An 18804-nucleotide genomic window follows, 5' to 3' on the forward strand; every position below is an offset into this window, starting at 1 on the left:
GCTGCTAGTTATATTGAATCATCTCCAACAAATTTCAGTCAATTTCGATAAAATTTTATAGTGTGAATGCGATGTTTTATTTCTAGAGTCCGACTCTTGACGTGGGACCAACGTGTAATTCTAGCCATGCTGCTTTGCACAGAGTAGCTTCTAGTCATACCGAGTCATCTCCAACAAATTTCAGTCAATTTCGAGAAAATTTTATAGTGTGAACGTGAGGTTTTATTTCTAGGGTCCGGCTCTTGACGTGGGACCCACGTGTAATTCTAGTTATGCTACTTTGCACAGAGTAGCTCCTAGTCATACTGAGCCATCTCTAACAAATTTCAGTCAATTTCGATAAACTTTTATAATGTGAACACGAGATTTTATTTTTAAGATCCGGCTCTTACAGACCGACATTTATATATAATCATACTGCTTTGCATAAAGAATCTATTTCAGCCCACCCCAAACCACTCCAATCCATATTTACATAGAACCCACCCCAACTCACCACATTAGCTAATACAACCCATTTGAATCCACCCAAACATAATCTATATCAAAATCCAATTCATTAAACTCATTTCAACACAAACTATTAGCAGACTTACGCACGACCGTACCCTCTGCTTTTATTTTTTTTCTCTCGCTTTGAGTCCTCTCGTATGCTCGATTGCTCGTGTACGATGTAGCACCCCCAAACGTTTCCTCAAAAAAAAAAATGCAGCGTCCTAAATAAATTCTAGTCATGCATGTACGCGCTGTCGAATTCGATCGGCTGCCAGCAACCAACGGCCGTGCTCCAAGCGAATTTTGTCGCGTCAAAGCTCACCCTGTGTGTTATCCTGGCAGTGGAAATTGTGAAACGAGTTGAGAGATATACCATACCATTTGGGCCCTTGCCCACTGCGGGCTTATTTTGTGACAAATCAAGAGACACACGGCTCATCTTGTGCTAGCACTTAGCAGCAGTCGCCATGCGCGGCTGGATGGACTTGAGCACCCTCGACCTCGACCAGGTGCGGCACCGTTGGGGTGATGAGGTGGACGAACAAGTACTATTCAGTGTCGACCCGGCCGCGGTGCAAGAAAGTGTTATGAAGGCGGTGCGCCGTTGGGCTGAAAATGGGGAATATTACAAGAAGCGCGGCAAAGACCCGATACCGCCGCCGATGGAGATACTGGACCACCCAGGTACGGTGTGCTTGCGTGTGCTCCTCCATTGGAATTGGAGTTTGCTCAGTCCACCACTAGTGATGCGATCCTGGTGCAATTAAAATGTTCTTTTACTTCTAGTTTCGTTTTTCTTCTTTTGTTTCGTTTCCTAGGGGAATTAGTTGTCTCGCTTCCTCCCGTATTTCATTTTCATCAGTAAAATCACTTCATCCGTCTCTCGCCGTCTCGTGTAGATCTTTTCGAGAGAGCATGGGGATGGGATAACATATATCCGTGGGATCTGGTACATCCTTTGGCCAAATACAAGAGATACCTCCAGGATTATTACAAGCACAACCAAAGTGAAGCTAATACCGCCGGTCTCAATGGAGATGATCGTGGAAATGACCTGGAAGCTCTAGCCCACTCGGTAGCTTCCTGCCTGCCACCTTACAATCATCATGTTTAGTTTCTATTTTCCTAGCTTCATCTTCTAATTACTTCATATGCACACGACAATTTGCCAAACGGTGTTTTCAAGTGTATCAAGATGGAGAATTATCTTATGTTTCTGCTGGACCTCTGTACTGGCATTACTACTGATGATAAGATGGAGATCAGGCAGACCAGTGAAAAGATCTCCAAGCTTGCTTGTCAAATGGCTAACGTTCTGGAATCTGAATTTCCTGCTGCTGCTGTTTCATTGAAGGTGTGTCTCCCCTCCCTGCCTCTAGCATACTAAGCAAGCTCCTTAATTTGGAGATATGTTCACCAATGATGTGTGTAAATTGACTCTCTTGTGTCATTTGGAAATCATGGTAATTCAAGTGTATCACCAAAGAGGCTCAGCTGATGTGCCAGTTGCTGACTTGTCAGCCTGCTCCATGCACATTCTCCATCGCTACGAGCAATGACATCAGGTCCTGTGCCTTAAGCTTTATGACCTACAGAGAACATGAATATGTTCCTGCCGCTGCTGCCATGATGGTACGTGCCTTGAGTCTACCAAAACAAACTATGACCTGCTTAATCTTCAGCATTAATACTCTGATGCTTATGAGTGTCTTTGTGTTGCTTGGAATATAACTTTTAGGGCATCATGAAAGAGGCTGAGTTGATGCGTGAGTCGCTGAGGAAACCCTGGCATGACGAGAAGGCTAATGCGGACATGTTGAACACCTCATTTATCCGGGATCGTACCCTGTCAGTTATGTTGGACATGTTAGATGAATGTTCTTCTGTGGGAGAGCCTACTGGGTATGACCTGGTAACATATTATTCCGCACAGATATTTCTTATTAGCACTATATCAAATACAAGTATTCCATATCAAGTTTGTTTTCATTGCCACAACAAATAGTGATGTGTTTTTGTGCTGGGGCAGCATTCCTGTGAATTTGAATTGCAGTGAATCTGATGGCATCACCTTTCCAGAGAATGACATAAATGAAAATGAGGTATGCTGAAGATTGGGCTGCTAGCTCAAATAAGTTGGTACCTTATGCTCTGCTCGTGGAACTTCATAATAATATGCATTGAATTAGGATGAATCCAACGGCAAGAACTCCGAGAAGGAAGTAGCAAGAAACAGCCCGGGAGCAAGGAATGGGATAGATGAAAATAAGGTTAGTCCGCGCTGAATACTGGTTGGCTAGCTCAAATAAATTGGTACCTTTATGTTCTGCTCATGGAACTTGACTAATATGCCAAGCTCAAATAAGTTGGTACCTTATTCTCTGCTCGTGGAACTTCATAATAATATGCATTGAATTAGGATGAATCCAACGGCAAGAACTCCAATAAGGAAGTTGCAAGAAACAGCCTGGGAGAAAGGAATGGGATAGATGAAAATAAGGTTAGTCCGCGCTGAATACTGGTTGGCTAGCTCAAATAAATTGGTACCTTTATGTTCTGCTCGTGGAACTTGACTAATATGCCAAGCTCAAATAAGTTGGTACCTTATTCTCTGCTTGTGGAACTTCATAATAATATGCATTGAATTAGGATGAATCCAACGGCAAGAACTCCAATAAGGAAGTTGCAAGAAACAGCCTGGGAGAAAGGAATGGGATAGATGAAAATAAGGTTAGTCCGCGCTGAATACTGGTTGGCTAGCTCAAATAAATTGGTACCTTTATGTTCTGCTCGTGGAACTTGACTAATATGCCAAGCTCAAATAAGTTGGTACCTTATTCTCTGCTTGTGGAACTTCATAATAATATGCATTGAATTAGGATGAATCCAACGGCAAGAACTCCAATAAGGAAGTTGCAAGAAACAGCCTGGGAGAAAGGAATGGGATAGATGAAAATAAGGTTAGTCCGCGCTGAATACTGGTTGGCTAGCTCAAATAAATTGGTACCTTTATGTTCTGCTCGTGGAACTTGACTAATATGCCAAGCTCAAATAAGTTGGTACCTTATTCTCTGCTCGTGGAACTTCATAATAATATGCATTGATTTAGGATGAATCCAACGGCAAGAACTCCGATAAGGAAGTTGCAAGAAACAACCTGGGAGAAAGGAATGGGATAAATGAAAATAAGGTTAGTCCGCTCTGAATACTGGTTGGCTAGCTCAAATAAATTGGTAACTTTATGACGAAAATTTGCTCGTGGAACTCCTGACTAATATGCCATGGATGAATGAATGAATCCAATAATAAGTTGATCAAGGAGGAACTAACAAGAAACAACTTGGAGAAAAGGAAAATAGATACCATGGCAGAGACTTCAAAGAAAATTTGTTATTCTTTTGCAAAGAAAATTGCGCCGCTAGGCTAAATTTGTTAACTATGTTTGGAATTCCTCACTAATACTAACCTTATTTTAGTTCGTGGATATGTTGAAAATTCAGCTGAGCCCCTTGGATGAAAAAGCAGGCAAGAAAGCAGAAGTGGAGCAGGTTTGTCTTTGCGAACTTGAGTATTGCCCTACTCTTGTGCCTTTGCCTCATTGAATTCTATTGGCATATTGCCATCTCTTATTTGATCTTAGTTTGAGACAACAAACACGTGTTTTATAAAATTCAGCCAAGTCCCTTCGATGGAAAAGCAAGCAATAAGGCAGAAGTGGAGCACAAAAAGGTTCGTCTTTGCAAGCTTGAGCATCGCCGTACTCTTGTACCTTGCCTCAATGAATTCTATTGGCATATTGCCATCTCTTAATTGATCTTGGTTTGAGACATGAGTTTTCTAAAATCTCTCTGTGTGCGCGCGCGCCTGGCTCTTTTATACCTGGTTTTCATAACTTTGTTATTACCTGATGACATGTTTAAATGCTTTCGTTCTAATTTATTTTCTGCAACAGTGGAAGGCAGGATGCTTTTGTTGGCTGAAACCAGGAGGAAGGGTCAATGGCGCAGCAGGCAACAATGGCCAAGTCTCTGTCTAGTCGTTATTGTCGACCACATGTAGAACGCTCAAACAAAGCTCTTTGATACGCACTGCTGCTCGTCATTTATTGTCAGCAACATTTAATACAATCCTTTTGCAGTGTGGTGATTTGGTATTTAGTAACTACTAGTATTTACTTGGTGGTTTGGTGTTTTCTCAATCCTTGTAGACAGTATCTTCTGATATGCCTAACACAGTCCCTTACAGCCTTTTGGTTTTAGCAGTACCTCAAAAAATGGTTGCTGAATTCTCACTCTGAGGAACACACCCAAATTAATCCTATCTAATCGAGTTGCCATCCGTAGTACTGATGATTGTCTTCTTCGTTTGTGTACCTGCATAAATGTACAAATCTGGGAGTTGCTCTTCATCTTCACCATCCTCTTTGCTATGTACAAATCCGAGCTGGGCCTCTGACTTAAGGCTCCCGGTATTATTTACAAGCTCGGCATGAAGTTTAACATTTGGATTGTTATTTACAGCAGCACTGCTATCATCTACTACATATATACTGAAACCACCATCATCAGAGCTCTTGGGCCCTTCAGACATGCAGTCCAAAGAACTACAACTGCTTCTGCGAGAGAGTCTAACATCTTCTGAAATCCCAGACTTCTGTCGCTGAAGCAGTCCATACCTGTTGTTATCAGGAATGTTCAACCTAGAGGTAAAAGTACATTAGTCAGCACACGAGAAATCTCATCAGAAAAAGGTACCATGGAAGCACCAGTTGCAAACGCTGCAGCACCATGGACAGCACCCTTAAACAAGTTGCTCCCATTTCTTATTCTACTAACAACAGATAATGTGAGAGGAGGTCCGGATATGAAAAGTGTCTTCTGACTGAGACTCAAAGAGGGCGCTGACTTCTGGGACCAATGTGCAGTATGATTAACTGATGATGAATCCACTATGTAATCATTTTCTGCAGAGTTATCACTGTAACGGAATCTTGTTGATCCACTATATGGAGATATTGAAAACAGATGACCAGTTCCTCTTGAAGAGCTAATCATTATCCACTCACTATCATCACTGAAGCTGATGTCTTTTATGACCTACAAGAAAAGTGATACCCTTATAGTCAACCATATTACAAATAATTGGCAAGAAATAGGTATGCCAGCTTACCGCATTGGTTATGCCTCTTTGTAATTTGTACAGATGAACATAGGTTCCAATTTGACCTGCTTCTGATGTCCCATGTGGAGGAGGTATAATGCGGAAAACATTGATGTTTTGGCCATGAACAGATGCTGTCACCAGCAAAGTTCCACTCGGATCAAAGTAAAGTGCTGAAATGGGACTAGTGTGCGCCCTGAACTGAACTATCAATAACTTAGAGACGATATCTCGAACAATAACCTGCCAAAGGGGAACAAACTACAGGTCAACATTCTGTGAAGTAGGAAAAGACATGGCATAATCATATTAATGTAACTTTAATTGCAAAATAAAAGAACAATTGTTTACACTAACAGTGTGTTTGGTTCAACTGATGGTAACGGCAACGGCAATGAAATCAAGTCACAGTGATATCTGAAAGAGATGTAATTTTTGTGGAATAATTGCTTGATTAATTGGGAGATATACAAGTTACATATATAGGACTGAGAATAGCTTGGGGCTAAAGGAAACCCCGAAACCAAATCTACTCAGGACTCTAACTAACCATATCTCCCTAACCAAACACAGGGCCGGCCGGCTTATACATGCCTAGCGCAAGACCCACACACAAGAATATATAGAATCTGTCTAACACACCCCCGCAGTCAAATCATCGGGTGACCGAACATTTAGACTGGACCTAAACTCCTTGAAGACGGATGAAGGCAATCCCTTGGTGAAGATGTCGACAAACTGAGATGTCGTCAGGACATGAAGAACACGCACATCACCAAGTGCAACGCGCTCCCGAACGAAATGAAGATCGATCTCCACATGTTTGGTACGCTGATGCTGAACGAGATTGGAGGACATATAGACAACAATGATGTTGCCGCAGTACACCAAGGTTGTCTTGCGCAAAAGAGTGTGCAGCTCAGACAGGAGTTGGCGTAACCAGGTGGCTTCAGCAACTGCATTAGCGACAGCTCGATACTCGGCCTTTGCACTGGAGCGGGAAACAGTGTTCTGACGCTTGGACGACCAGGAGATCAGATTATCACCCAGGAAAACAGCATAGCCTGAGGTAGACTTGCGTGTATCTGGACAGCCAGCCCAATCAGCATCAGAGTAGACCACCAAATCTGACTGAGTAGAGGGGCGCAGGAACAAACCCATATGTAACGTGCCACGAACATAGCGCAGGATGCGCTTCAGAGCAGTGAGGTGAAGCTCCCGGGGATCATGCATGTGAAGACAGACTTGCTGAACCGCATAAGAGATATCTGGCCTGGTGAAAGTAAGATATTGGAGGGCACCAGCAAGATTGCGAAAATCCGTATGATCTGAAATAGGAGCACCATCAGCTGACAGCTTCGGATTCAGGTCCACAGGTGTGGAGCAGGGCTTGCAATCTGCCATGCCAGCCCGCTCAAGGATCTCAACCATGTACTGCCACTGAGAGAGAAAGAGATCTGAACCCACTCGTTGGACCTGCATGCCAAGGAACTGATGAAGGGCGTCAAGATACTTCAGTGAGAATTCCTGTTGAAGAGAGGTGATGGTGCACCACAGAAGACCAGCAGAGGAAGCCGTCAGACCAATATCATCAACATACAACAAAAGATAGACCACATCCTCACCACGATGGTAGATGAACAGAGAAGTGTCTGACTTAGCTTCGACAAAACCAAGCTGCAGAAGATATGAAGCAAACTGGTTGTACCATGCACGAGGTGCCTGCTTAAGACCATAAAGCGAGCGATTAAGCCGGCACACATAGTCTAGATGTGTGGAGTCCTCGAATCCAGAAGGCTGAGCGCAATAGACCGTCTCAGATAGATTGCCTTGCAGGAAAGCATTGTTGACATCAAGCTGATGAACAGGCCAGGAGCGTGACAGAGCCAGAGATACAACCGTCCGACTGTAGCAGGCTTGACTACCGGACTGAAGGTTTCAGCAAAATCAATTCTAGGACGCTGAGTAAATCCACGAAGTACCCAACGAGCTTTGCAGCGCTCAAAGGACACATCAGTCTTGAATTTATGCTTGAAAATCCACTTGCCGGTGACAACATTACACTGAGGTGGTCGAGGAAGGAGATCCCAAGTGTTATTAGACAGGAGGGCAGAGTACTCAGCTTCCATTGCAGCACGCCAATTGGGATCGGCAAGGGCGGCACGATATGTCCGAGGAATCGGTGATAGGGGCGTCGTATGATACAGGGCCGGCAGGCGAATGCCACGCTTGGCCCTAGTGACCATGCCATGCTGGTTGGTCACAGGGTCGACTCGTACGGCGCCACGAGGGAGGGGAGCAGCAGGTGCAGCCGTGACGGGCGTCGGAGAAGTAGGCTGAGCCGCGGGGCGCCGAGAGTACACCAAGCCGAAGCGTCCTAGTGGTGGTGCAGCATCAGAACCACTAGGGGAGGACGAAGCCGTGGGTGGCGACGGTGCCGCGCATGGCGTAACTGAAGTCGGTGAAGGAGCCGTGCATGGCACAGCTGAGAATGTTGGGGCCGCGCGTGGCGCAGCAGAGAGGGTCATGGCCGTGCGTGGCGCAGCAGAGGGCGTCGAGGCCACGCGTGGCGCAGCGGGAGACGTCGGGGCCGCGCATGGCGTAGCTGGTGCAGAGACCGCAGGTGGCGCAGGAGAAGGTAGATCGCCGGGAAGGGCAGCAACCATGCGGGACTGCATGGTGCTGTCATCGGTAGTACCTGCAGGCAACAGATGCGGTGATGGTGGAAAAGGAACGACCACCGGATTAGTGAACTCGCCCAAAAAGTCGAAATCCGCACGTGAGGGAAACGGAGATGTTTCCGCAAAGGGAAAGAAAGTCTCCTAAAAAATCACATGGCGAGAGATGATGATCCGATTAGTATGACGATCAAGACAGAGATAGCCCTTGTGGTGAAGAGAATAGCCAAGGAATACACACAAGGCGGAACGAGGAGCGAGTTTATTAGTGGCGGTGGCGGAAAGGTTGGGGTAGCACTTACACCCAAAGACGCGCAGGTGGTCATATGACGGTGGTGTACCAAAGAGGGAGAGATGCGGCGTAGAAAAATCGAGCGTCTTGGTGGGTAGAATATTCAGGAGATGTGTAGCAGTGTTAAGTGCGTCAGCCCAAAACCTGGGGGGATGCTAGCCTGAAACAGAAGGGAGTGAACGACATTATTAATGGTGCGAATAATGTGTTTAGCCTTACCATTCTGTGGTGAAGTATGAGGGCAGGACATGCGCAAATGAACGCCATTGGCAAGGAAGAAGATGCGCGAGCTGGAGTTATCAAACTCCCTGCCGTTATCACACTGAAGGCCCTGCACACTAGTGTTAAATTGTGTGCGCACATAGGCAAAGAAATCAGACAAAGTGGAGAAGGTGTCAGATTTGAGGCGGAGAGGGAAGGTCCATAAATAGTGAGAGAAGTCATCAAGAATAACGAGGTAATATTTATGACCCGAGAAACTAGTTACTGGCGAGGTCCAGAGATCACAATGTATTAACTCAAAGGGGCGCGAGGCGCGGGATGATGACGTATGAAAAGGAAGACGAACATGATGATCAAGTTGACATGCATGACAAATAGAGTTGCTAGCAATTTTATTACAAAGAATGGCGGAAGAATGTTCTAATCTAGACAAAACTTCAAGACCAGGGTGCCCAAGACGCTGATGCCAAAGCGAGGAAGTGCTGAACGCAAGGAGGGCGGATGCCGGAAGCTGCAACGGATAGAGAGGTCCGGAGCTGTTACATCTGACGATCTCGTTCCAAGTGGGAAGATCCTTCACAGAGCAACCAAAGGGGTCAAATTCCACAGTGCAGTTATTGTTGATAGTGAACTGGCGAACGGAAATAAGATTCTTAATAAGGTTAGGAGAAACCAAAACTTTATTAAGATGGAGGTTATGTGGAAGGACAATACTGCCGGTGGAGACCACGGGAAGGAGATTCCCATTGCCAACAATAATAGATGAAGGAGAGTGACAGGAAGGAACAGAGGAGATTGAGAGTATACCAGCATTGGAAGCCATATGAGAGGTAGCACGGGTATCAAAATACCAATCTTGTTGCGGCGGCTGTTGGAGCGACATGGTCTGGAATTGGGCCGCTAGAGCCTGCTGATCCCAGCCCGGAGACAGTGGCGCGGCAGGGGAGGGAACACCCCACTGGCCAGCCCATTGGCCAGGTAGGCTTGCAACGTAGGTCTGGTGCTGGGCTGGAGGAGCGGCCCGCGGAGGCATCGGGGCCCGTGGACCCGGCCACATGTAGATCCCGCCGGTCCACTGGTTGTAGAAGCTGGCGCTGGTCAGAGGAGCCGTCGCAGGGGAGGAAGAGCCACCGCCAGATGCGCTTCCGGGGGCACCGCCAGCGGAGGATCCCCCCGCCACCGCCGCCTTCGTTGAAGCGCTTGCCGCGCTGGAAGTCGCCGCCCCCGGAGTTGGACGCCGGCTGCTGTGGCGTCTTCGGGGCGGAGTCCTGCTGTTGCGGTGGTCGAGGTGGCGCCGGGGCCGGTGGCTTGGACCCGCCAGAGCCGCCGGTGCTGGAGCCGGAGAGGGCGGTGAGGGCAGCGGCGGGGGGAGCTTTGGCCATGGTCAGCTCCTCGAGACGAAGGTCGTCACGCACCTAGAGGAAGGAAGGGAGAGGGGTACTGCGGCGAAGATGAAGACCAAGGGCGCTGAAGCGCTCATTAAGCCCAAGGATGATGTTGAGGACGAGCGTCTCCTCGGAGATCGGTTGGCTGAGGTCCCGAAGATCTTCCGCCATGCGTTTGAAGCGGCGGCAGTAGTCGACGATGGAGAGATCACCTTGGGAAAAGGCCCGGAACTCTTGGTCGGTGTAGAGAGCTCGGGTGGTACGGTTCCCAAGGAATTGGGACTCGATAGCGAGCCAAATCGTACGAACAGAGGCGCCGCGCTCGGAGACAGAGTCGGCGAGATCATCGGAGATGGCGCCGAGCAGCCAGGTGCAGACGACACAATTCATCCTCACCCAGGAAGGAGAAGCAGGGGCGACGGCGTCGGAGAGAACATGGCGTTCCAGCGAGTACTTTCCGAGGACGTCGAGGAAGGACTCCTTCCGGCGGGCGTAGAAGGTGGAGTTGATGTCCAGGAGCAGCGGGACTAGAGTCTGGATGCTCTGGACAGAGACGGCTTGCACATCGAGATTGAGGAGGACGGCGGCCTCCTGTTGGAGAAGAGCGGCCTGGAGAGAAGGGTTGTCGATGTCGTCTTCGCCGTGGTGGAAGGCGTCGGCGTCATCTTCCTTGGAGGGCGCGGCCGCGGCACGCTCGGCAGCAGCGCGCTCCTGCGCGGCACGGAGACGAGTGGCGGCGGCATCGAGATCGGCCTGAGCGGTGGCGGCCTCCCGCTCAGTTTCCTCGGCGCGGGCCAGGGAAGCAGCTCGGGCTGCCTCGGCTGCGTACGCTTCCTCTGCAGCAAGGCGAGCGGCGCGTGCAGCTTCAGCGTCGACTTCGGGAGAGGAGGTAGCAGCAGCCTTGGCGGCAGCAGCTTTGGTGGCGTCGTCGTCGCCACCGGAAGACACGGCGCTAGGCCGGGCGGGCGCGCAGGGTGCAGCGCCGGCGGGCAGCGCAGAGGCGCGCTAGGAGCAGCGCCGGTGAGGGGGGGCGTACAGCGGTGCCGGCAGCGGAAGGAGAAAACCTAGTCTCATGATACCATGAAAGATATGTAATTTATGTGGAATAATTGCTTGATTAATTGGGAGATATACAGGTTACATATATAGGGCTAAGAATAGGTTGGGGCTAAAGGAAACCCCGAAACCAAATCTACTCAGGACTCTAACTAACCATATCTCTCTAACCAAACACAGGGCCGGCCGGCTTATACATGCCTAGCGCAGGACCCACACACAAGAATATACAGAATCTGTCTAGCAATATCAGCTTCGGAATGGATGATTCCACCATTTGCTTCGTTATTTAAGTGTGACGGTATCAAACATCAATACGTCAAAAGGTATCGCTTAACGCCAAGAGGCGGGCGGTAACCACTTTGGACAGGCAAGTAAAAGATCCCACCATGATCTGATTACAGCATATCTGAAGCAAACAAGAAGTAACGGTATCCAATATCCATGTAAACGGATCACGGAGCAAAACAACCCAATCAAATGCTTCCTAAATACTTGTTAATCACAGGGGTAAGGGGGAAAAAATCAATCCATCGGGTACTCTTTTTTTTTTTTGAATTCCATCCAGGCCAAAAAATAATCTATCCACATTTCCTAGTGCACCATCCGGTCTAGTATTTAGGGTAATATTGTTCATACTTTATTCACCAAAATCAAACAAATCAATAAAACTCCTGCTTTACTTTATTCACTAAAGTGAAGTGGTAAACAATCTACACAAGCATATTTATGTAGCATCAACATATAGTTAGCCAACTGGTCGGTGGGTTTCGAGGTCCCTACTGGCCTTAAAGTTGTTTGACTGTTACTATTATTAGTTACATGATAAAGCCAGCAACAGTGTCAAGAAATTTCCTAACGACATTCAAGATATCAGAATTAACCATGATAAATATCTACTGTGTAAGAAGTATCTCCCGTTCCAGCATATTCACTGTCAATGAGGTGCCCATTTGTTTCTCCATTTGCTTTGTAGCCAGAACTCCTTTGCTTTACGATACCATTACCATTCGGAATGAAATCTGCACAATACTTGGATATCTTCTTGTATCCAACATCACCAAGTGTTACAATGCCAGCAGCCAGTTGTTTGCTTGACTCTTTTGCATAGTATGCCACCACACTACCATTCGAACCAGGAGGTGGAACAAAGGGAGACAGACTAAGAAGCCGAGGGCTAACACGTCCTGTACCTGGAACAGGAACTGGAATTCCAGAGTATGCAATCCATCTAGGGCCCAGTCCAAGTGGCCCATAACCTATAATTTATGAAGCTGTAGGACTGGTGAGAACAGTGTATTCTCACTCCTTTGTCGCAGCGTCAAAACAATGTATCTGCAAAACGTATTCTTTCCCATTAGGATCACTCATGAGTAGCCTGTGAAACAGCTACAACTCTTGGACTGCACCTTATTGAATAAACAGCTGATCTGAACCTCAATGTATGCACATATTCATGGGTCATCAATGAATAAAATCGAATGACAGTAGGAAGATTTTCACTGCCTATATTATGGAAAACACCATTTGTTCCATCAAAAATAGGAACATTAGCGTCATGGTTGTTTCCACTTCCAGTGTAAGTTTCTTCACAAGCAAGAGCTAGCAATGGCCGTGCATCTGCAAATCTGTCTTCAGATTTTATTGTGAAAAATGGATCCATCAGAAGCTGTATGAAAGAAACTGCGCAGTTGTGTCTGGATTCCAGCTGCCGTACATCATCAGGATGTTCCACATCCCATACTTGGAAGCCAGATTTGTAAGCTAATAACAAGACTTGTCGTAGCATCCCACCCCCACATCGAGTTTATCAAAGCCAGCCCATTGTATCTGAAAATCATAAAACACATAAGAGTGTTGGTGTCTTAGTATATGGAAGTATTGGCTACAAGGATTACAGAATATAACATATTCAAAAGATGAAAATTACAAGCATAGGCACATAATTCACTGATCCGATGTATATGCATCTTGCATGACTGATAGCCAAAAAGTTAATACTCCATTCATTTTAAAATATACTAGGCGTATCGCCCGCGCATTTACGCGGCTAGTATTGAAAATTCAAAAATTTATATGTCGTTGTATCCTTATGATTTTTTAAAGATTATACTATTTGTTACCATACATCACCCTATTCATTATCGTAAATTATGTCTTATTATTGGTTAAAACAATTCAAATATGATCTACCTATAATAACAATTTGATTTGTTGAGCTTTAATAATATTATGCATATAATTATTCTTATTTTCTTTTTATTTTGATTGATTTTTGTTAGCTTTAGTTTTTATTAATAGTATATTTGTAACTCATACATACTAAATGGTATTTTATTTTTAATTTTTCATAATGGCATTGATGGGTAATTTTTAATTAGACACACAAGTATTTTAGGCTAATTTTATTATAATGGCAGTGGTGGGTAATTTTTATTTTTCTATTTTTTTATTAATGTGGGAATTTCTAGACCTTTAGAGCGAACGTAGAGGCTTCGTTTGTTGGCCAAATAATAAGATAATAGATGACATTTAGGACAAATTAAATGCCATATATTCAGAAACAGATGGGGTATATAACCATGCTCTTTCTTCAATACTAGTTATGCAATGTTAGTTGTTAATTGTCAATATGAAAAATATAGCTCACAAAAATTTATAACAAATCATGTGTTAGAAAAAAAATATCAGGAACCTATACGCAATATTTCATCTATACTGTATAATTTTGCTATACTGTAATGGACCATGGTGAAACTCAAGTTTAATTTCCATGTCAAAATGGCAATCATTAATAAATCAGAGTATAACTTCATTTCCTAATCTTGTAATTAGGATTATGATTTATGCATAACTTATCATTGGAACAAATAGGATGTAGAATATAAGGTGGAATAATGTCGAGACCAAACAGGACTTCTGATCCATAGAATTACAAGCAGGACTGCCAAACTAACTTGTCTACGCCAAAAATGATGGAGAGAAATTTAAGGTCCATCCAGGCCGGCCCAGCCCAAGAACACCGACCCCTTTTCGCCTCGGCTGAGCTCACTAGGCTGAACTTGAATTGAACAGGTCAACCGGTCAAAAACCTTATCTATGGCTCTCTGCTGTGCAATTCGGGACTCTGGGCAGCCAGTCATTTTTTGCCGTGTTTGGGGCATTTTGTTGCTGTACCGAGAACCTGGTTTTGTCCAGCGCTGGACTTTCTCTGTCGGGCGCGGTTCTTCGACGGCACTCGTCCAGAGAGTCTATCACAATTCGGAGTTTTTGACCCAGTCACAAATGAATGAACCACCGTTCAACTCATACAAGGAAAAACAATGGCCGCCTCCTAATCTCAAATGGTTTCTCGGAGAAAGAAAAAAAAAAGAGAAATGATGGCATCTATAAAAGGAAAAACAATGGCCACCTCCCAACCTCAACACGTTTCTCAGAGAATGCAAAAACAGAGAAATGATGGCATCTTTCAGTCATACTGTTTTGGAGAACTCGGTAGTTACCCTCGCTAGTTTCCTGCTGGCATACATGATACATGTATGTAGAAGATAAGGCTGTGCGAAAAACTAGAATCGCCAAACTTGCACTTCCATGCAAGATGGACAACACAACCTTGAAATCCTGAACTACACAAATGATCAGATAAGCAAGATTACACCAACTGCAGACTAGCAATCTCTGAATTCAGGCAATCTTTTGTATGCACGGGGAATGACCAATCACCAATCTCCTAAAGTTCAGAACCTCTAGTAACCAGAACTGAATTCAGTGCAATGGGCGGAACAGGTCCTCATATGAAGCTCTGACTTCAGCATCATCCCACTCCAGCCCATCCCACCATTCCCTTGAGCATTGTATCACATTGAGCCCTCCAGCAGAAAGTTTCAGCTTCTTCAGATTTGGGCACTCAACAATCTTCAGGCTCTGAAGCGATGGGAAGTGCAGCGTACATGTATTGCTGCTCAGCCTCCTGAACTTTGCCAAGCCATGGAGATACAGCTCTTGGAGGTTGGGGAAGGGTGTGATAACTCTAAACGCTCCCGAAGCTTGTTCTCCGCCACTTGCCGCTGCATCTTGCTCTTCACTGACAGTAATCAGCTCTTCCAGCCCATGGCAATACCAGATGAACAGTGATGATAGATTCTGTAGGCATCCGCCTTTGTAGATGATCTTTACCTTATGGAGTCCCTGAAGGATGATATCATGCAGGGTTGGAAGGATGGGCTGCTCTTCATCTACAAGTTCAGCCCGGGCTTGCAAGATGGCACGGGGGAGCGCATTGCTGCCAACAGTTTCTTTGCTGCCATCAATTATTACCTCCGCTAAGTTGCTGCAGCTTGCAATCCACACTCTCTTCAGGTTAGTCATGTTCTTCCAGAGGTGGCTCGTAGGAAGCTCTATCTTCGTCATGCTGGAACAAGTCTTTATCAGTATATTTCTTGTGGAACCAGCAAGGCGATATGACCGAGACAACCGCTCCAAGGCCTCAGGTGATTGTATTGTGATGTCTAGCGCCTTGAGCCTGCGCAGGTTCTCGAGCTCCTGAAATTCAACACCATTTCCACTTGCGCCAACCTTCCAATCTCCATAGCTGAGATCCATGTACAAGACTTGCAACATAGTGAGGCTGCATATAACACCACCTGGGATCATCTCTAGTGGCATATGTGAGAGAAGCAAGAATCGCAGAGTTGCTAGTGATCCTAGCTCCCTTGGCAGGGACCTGATGTTTGTGTTATACAAATCCAGATACTGCAACTGAACCAATGAACTGATCCCTGAAGGTAATTCGCTGATAGAAGTGTGGGACAAATCTAACACTCTGAGAGATGGCATGAACTGGAAGAAGCCATCACATATCTTGTCCAACCCAGGGTTGCCTTGTAGCATCAAAGTCTTCAGTAAAGGGCATTCAGGCTTCTCATACAGCTCAAGAATGTTGTTTCGCATGAAAGAGATCCGCTCAGCATCGCTCCACTTCTCTGCACCTGGTGCCTCCTTCAGCCCAACTCCGGCACGGACAAGCCATTTGGTCTCCTTCTCGCCAAAATCCGATGCTATCCATAGAGCCATAGCACGGACCATTGGATGCATTTTGATATGATCCTCATCTTCACCTTTCTCCAGCAAAGAGGCAATCTTTAGATCACCAAGAAGGTCATGCCCCTTGTTGTATATTTCATCCATCTCAGTGTACAAGTCATCTATAAAACCTTCACCAATGCAGTAGCCTATGATCCAATCCTTGGAAATGGAGAACTCCTCCGGGAACAGTGAGCAATATAATAGGCAGAGCCTTAGTTTGTCGCTGGGCAAGTTATCATAACTCTTCTTGAGAGGCTCAAGAACATCAAGTTCCATGCCAAGAAGCTGCCATGGGGCAATCTTAAGCACAGTAATGGCATGCTTCCACTCTTTTGCGGTGCGCTTGCTGGCCATCGCCCGACCAACAGTGATAAGCGCAAGGGGCAGCCCACCGCACTTTGTGGCCAGTGCCTGCGCTTGGAGCCGGATCTCCGGGCTAGCAGTCATCAGGTGATCACCGACCTTCTCGCGAAAAAGCTCCCACGCTGGTTCCCAGGGCAGACACTCCATCTTGAGCTTGCGGCGAACATCCATGCGGTCGCACACATCCTCGATCCTCGTTGTCAAGACAATCTTGCTCTTGGAGCTGTGCTTGGGCACCGGGATGCCGAGCATCCGGAAATTGAGTGGCTCCCAGACATCATCCAGCAGCAGCACGAAATTCATCTTGCTGAGCACCCTGTAGAGCACCCCGGCACGCTCCTTGGGCGTCCGGTTCTCCCACGACACGCCGAGCCGGTCACCGATGATCCTCTGGATATCATCAAGATTGTAGTCCTTGCCGACCTCGATGTAGATGGCAACATTGATGTCAGGGGAGTTGATGAGGAAGTCGTTGTTGAACTTGTTGAGCAGCGCGGTCTTGCCGACCCCGGCAATGCCGTAGATGCCGACGATGCCCACGTCGCCGTCCCGGACGCAGGTGTCGAGCTCCTGGAGGAGCGCGTCCCTGCCTAGGACGGGCGCGCTGGGCATCTCCTCGAAGCGGAGCTGCACGAGCTCGTCCGCGACCTTCTGGAATTCGGCCTTGTCCTTGAGGTCGACGGCCTCTGCGCGCGCCTCGTCGGCCATCTTGCTGAGGAGGTAGGTGGCCTTGACGCCGGGGGCCTGCTCCGGCGGGAGCTCCTGGCGCTCCTGGAAGTCGACGGTGATGGCCTCGACCCGGCCCTCGAGGATGGAAACGCGCTCGAGCCACCACGTGACCTGGCTGGTGGCCTCCATGCCCTGGCGCTCGGAGGCGTCGACCATGCGCTGGACGTCGTCGCGCTTGCTCTTGAGCTCGCTCATCTCGTGGATCATCAAGTCGATGTAGTCGCCGCAGGACATGACGTAGCCGACGGTCCGCGCGAAGTAGTCCTTGAGCGGCCGGAACACCGTGTCGATGATGGACGCCACGAACTCCATCTCCGCGAGCACGAAGCCCGAATCTTCAGCAAGAAAGCGCTAATCCTTGGTTCCCCTCGGAGCCAAGAACTCAAAATTGGCACGGACCGGAGGATCTTGGCGCTGGAGAAGCCGAGCAAGGCCTAATCCCCGTTGGTGGAGCTGATGCGCATAGGATCTGCGGGCCGGAGGAATCCACCAAGATGCAATCTGTGGGTGGCATCAACTGGGGATTCTGGGGAACTCGGAAGGTACTGACGAATCGGTTGGAATTTTTTGGGGGAGGCCACGGGAAATGGACAAATTGGTAGGTCTCTGAGCTCAGAGATCGGAGCGGTGGGCAAGCGGTGGGTGCTGATGGCAACTCCCAGCGATGAAACGGAAGGAGGGAAGAAACCAAGAAAAACTCAGGCCTGCGGTGTGGAAGATGACTGCGCAGAGGCGCTGACGCAAGCAGAGACTCGCGCCGTGCGGGGAAGGTGGGGAGTGACTGTGTGAGAGACGACTTGACTTGGGCACGGCACGAGCACGATGACAGGATCCCGATGGCGCCCCGGCGTTTTTTCTTTTCTTTTTTCTTTTTGCGAGGAGCCCGGCGAGTTGTTTATTCGAGACTTTGGCTTTGTTTTTGCCACCTGTGGAAGAGAATAAAAAGTACTCACGCCGGACTGGCAAACGTGATACGATCTGATCTAGGAGCATGAATGACCAACCGAGCATGTTTGCGAGTTGTAAAAGCAGTAAAAAAATTGTGCTAGTTGCCGATGTGTGCGGACTTTTCGATCAAAGAAACGTGGTCCAGGAAACAATCGCCTCTTCGACCGTCGACAGGTGGGGCCGGCTCTGTGTTTGGACTCGGGTTGCAGATGCAGATGAACTGGTGGATCCATCTGCTCTCTGCTGAAAACTTGAAGATCCACACCTGCTGAAATGAGGGCGTGTTTAGTTTGATAATTTTTTTGGGTTTGGCTACTATAGCATTTTCGTTTTTATTTAGTAATTAGTGTTCGACTAATTTGGCTCAAAAAATTCATCTCATCATTTACAA

General features: G+C 47.0%; 2 protein-coding genes across 4 annotated transcripts; one reads left to right on the plus strand and one right to left on the minus strand.

Moving 5' to 3' along the window:
• Positions 1 to 259: 259 nt before the first annotated feature.
• Positions 260 to 4837, plus strand: LOC120672459. Of its 3 annotated transcripts, none has more exons than XM_039952860.1 (14): positions 260 to 1179; positions 1395 to 1570; positions 1682 to 1849; positions 1969 to 2127; positions 2234 to 2397; positions 2525 to 2597; positions 2685 to 2765; positions 2915 to 2995; positions 3145 to 3225; positions 3375 to 3455; positions 3605 to 3685; positions 3996 to 4043; positions 4171 to 4224; positions 4448 to 4837. In XM_039952860.1, exons 1-14 carry the CDS (start codon positions 963 to 965, stop codon positions 4529 to 4531), a joined length of 1548 nt encoding a protein of 515 aa, XP_039808794.1. In that variant the 5' UTR covers positions 260 to 962; the 3' UTR covers positions 4532 to 4837. The 3 variants fall into 3 exon arrangements, with proteins under 3 accessions (XP_039808794.1, XP_039808795.1, XP_039808793.1); XM_039952859.1 differs by having other exon boundaries at positions 264 to 1179; positions 3972 to 4043; XM_039952861.1 differs by lacking the exons at positions 2915 to 2995; positions 3145 to 3225; positions 3375 to 3455 and having other exon boundaries at positions 261 to 1179; positions 3972 to 4043.
• Positions 4838 to 14684: 9847 nt separating this feature from the next.
• Positions 14685 to 18299, minus strand: LOC120672457 (disease resistance protein SUMM2-like). Its single transcript, XM_039952857.1, has one exon. The coding sequence runs from the start codon at positions 17775 to 17777 to the stop codon at positions 15054 to 15056; it is 2724 nt and encodes a 907-aa protein (XP_039808791.1). The 5' UTR covers positions 17778 to 18299; the 3' UTR covers positions 14685 to 15053.
• Positions 18300 to 18804: the final 505 nt, after the last annotated feature.

This window comes from Panicum virgatum, chromosome 5N, assembly GCF_016808335.1.
Source record: "Panicum virgatum strain AP13 chromosome 5N, P.virgatum_v5, whole genome shotgun sequence".
NCBI classification, from domain to species: Eukaryota; Viridiplantae; Streptophyta; class Magnoliopsida; order Poales; family Poaceae; genus Panicum; species Panicum virgatum.

What these genes read in the sequence shown, in the direction of transcription:
- LOC120672459 (XM_039952859.1), top strand. Translation starts at nt 963, where the DNA reads ATGCGCGGCTGGATGGACTTGAGCACCCTCGACCTCGACCAGGTGCGG. An exon ending in TGGAAGCTCTAGCCCACTCG is followed by an intron (nt 1,571 to 1,681) that starts GTAGCTTCCTGC and finishes GGTGTTTTCAAG; the next exon opens with TGTATCAAGATGGAGAATTA. An exon ending in ATGGGATAGATGAAAATAAG is followed by an intron (nt 2,766 to 2,914) that starts GTTAGTCCGCGC and finishes GCATTGAATTAG; the next exon opens with GATGAATCCAACGGCAAGAA.
- LOC120672457 (XM_039952857.1), bottom strand. Translation starts at nt 17,777, where the DNA reads ATGGAGTTCGTGGCGTCCATCATCGACACGGTGTTCCGGCCGCTCAAG.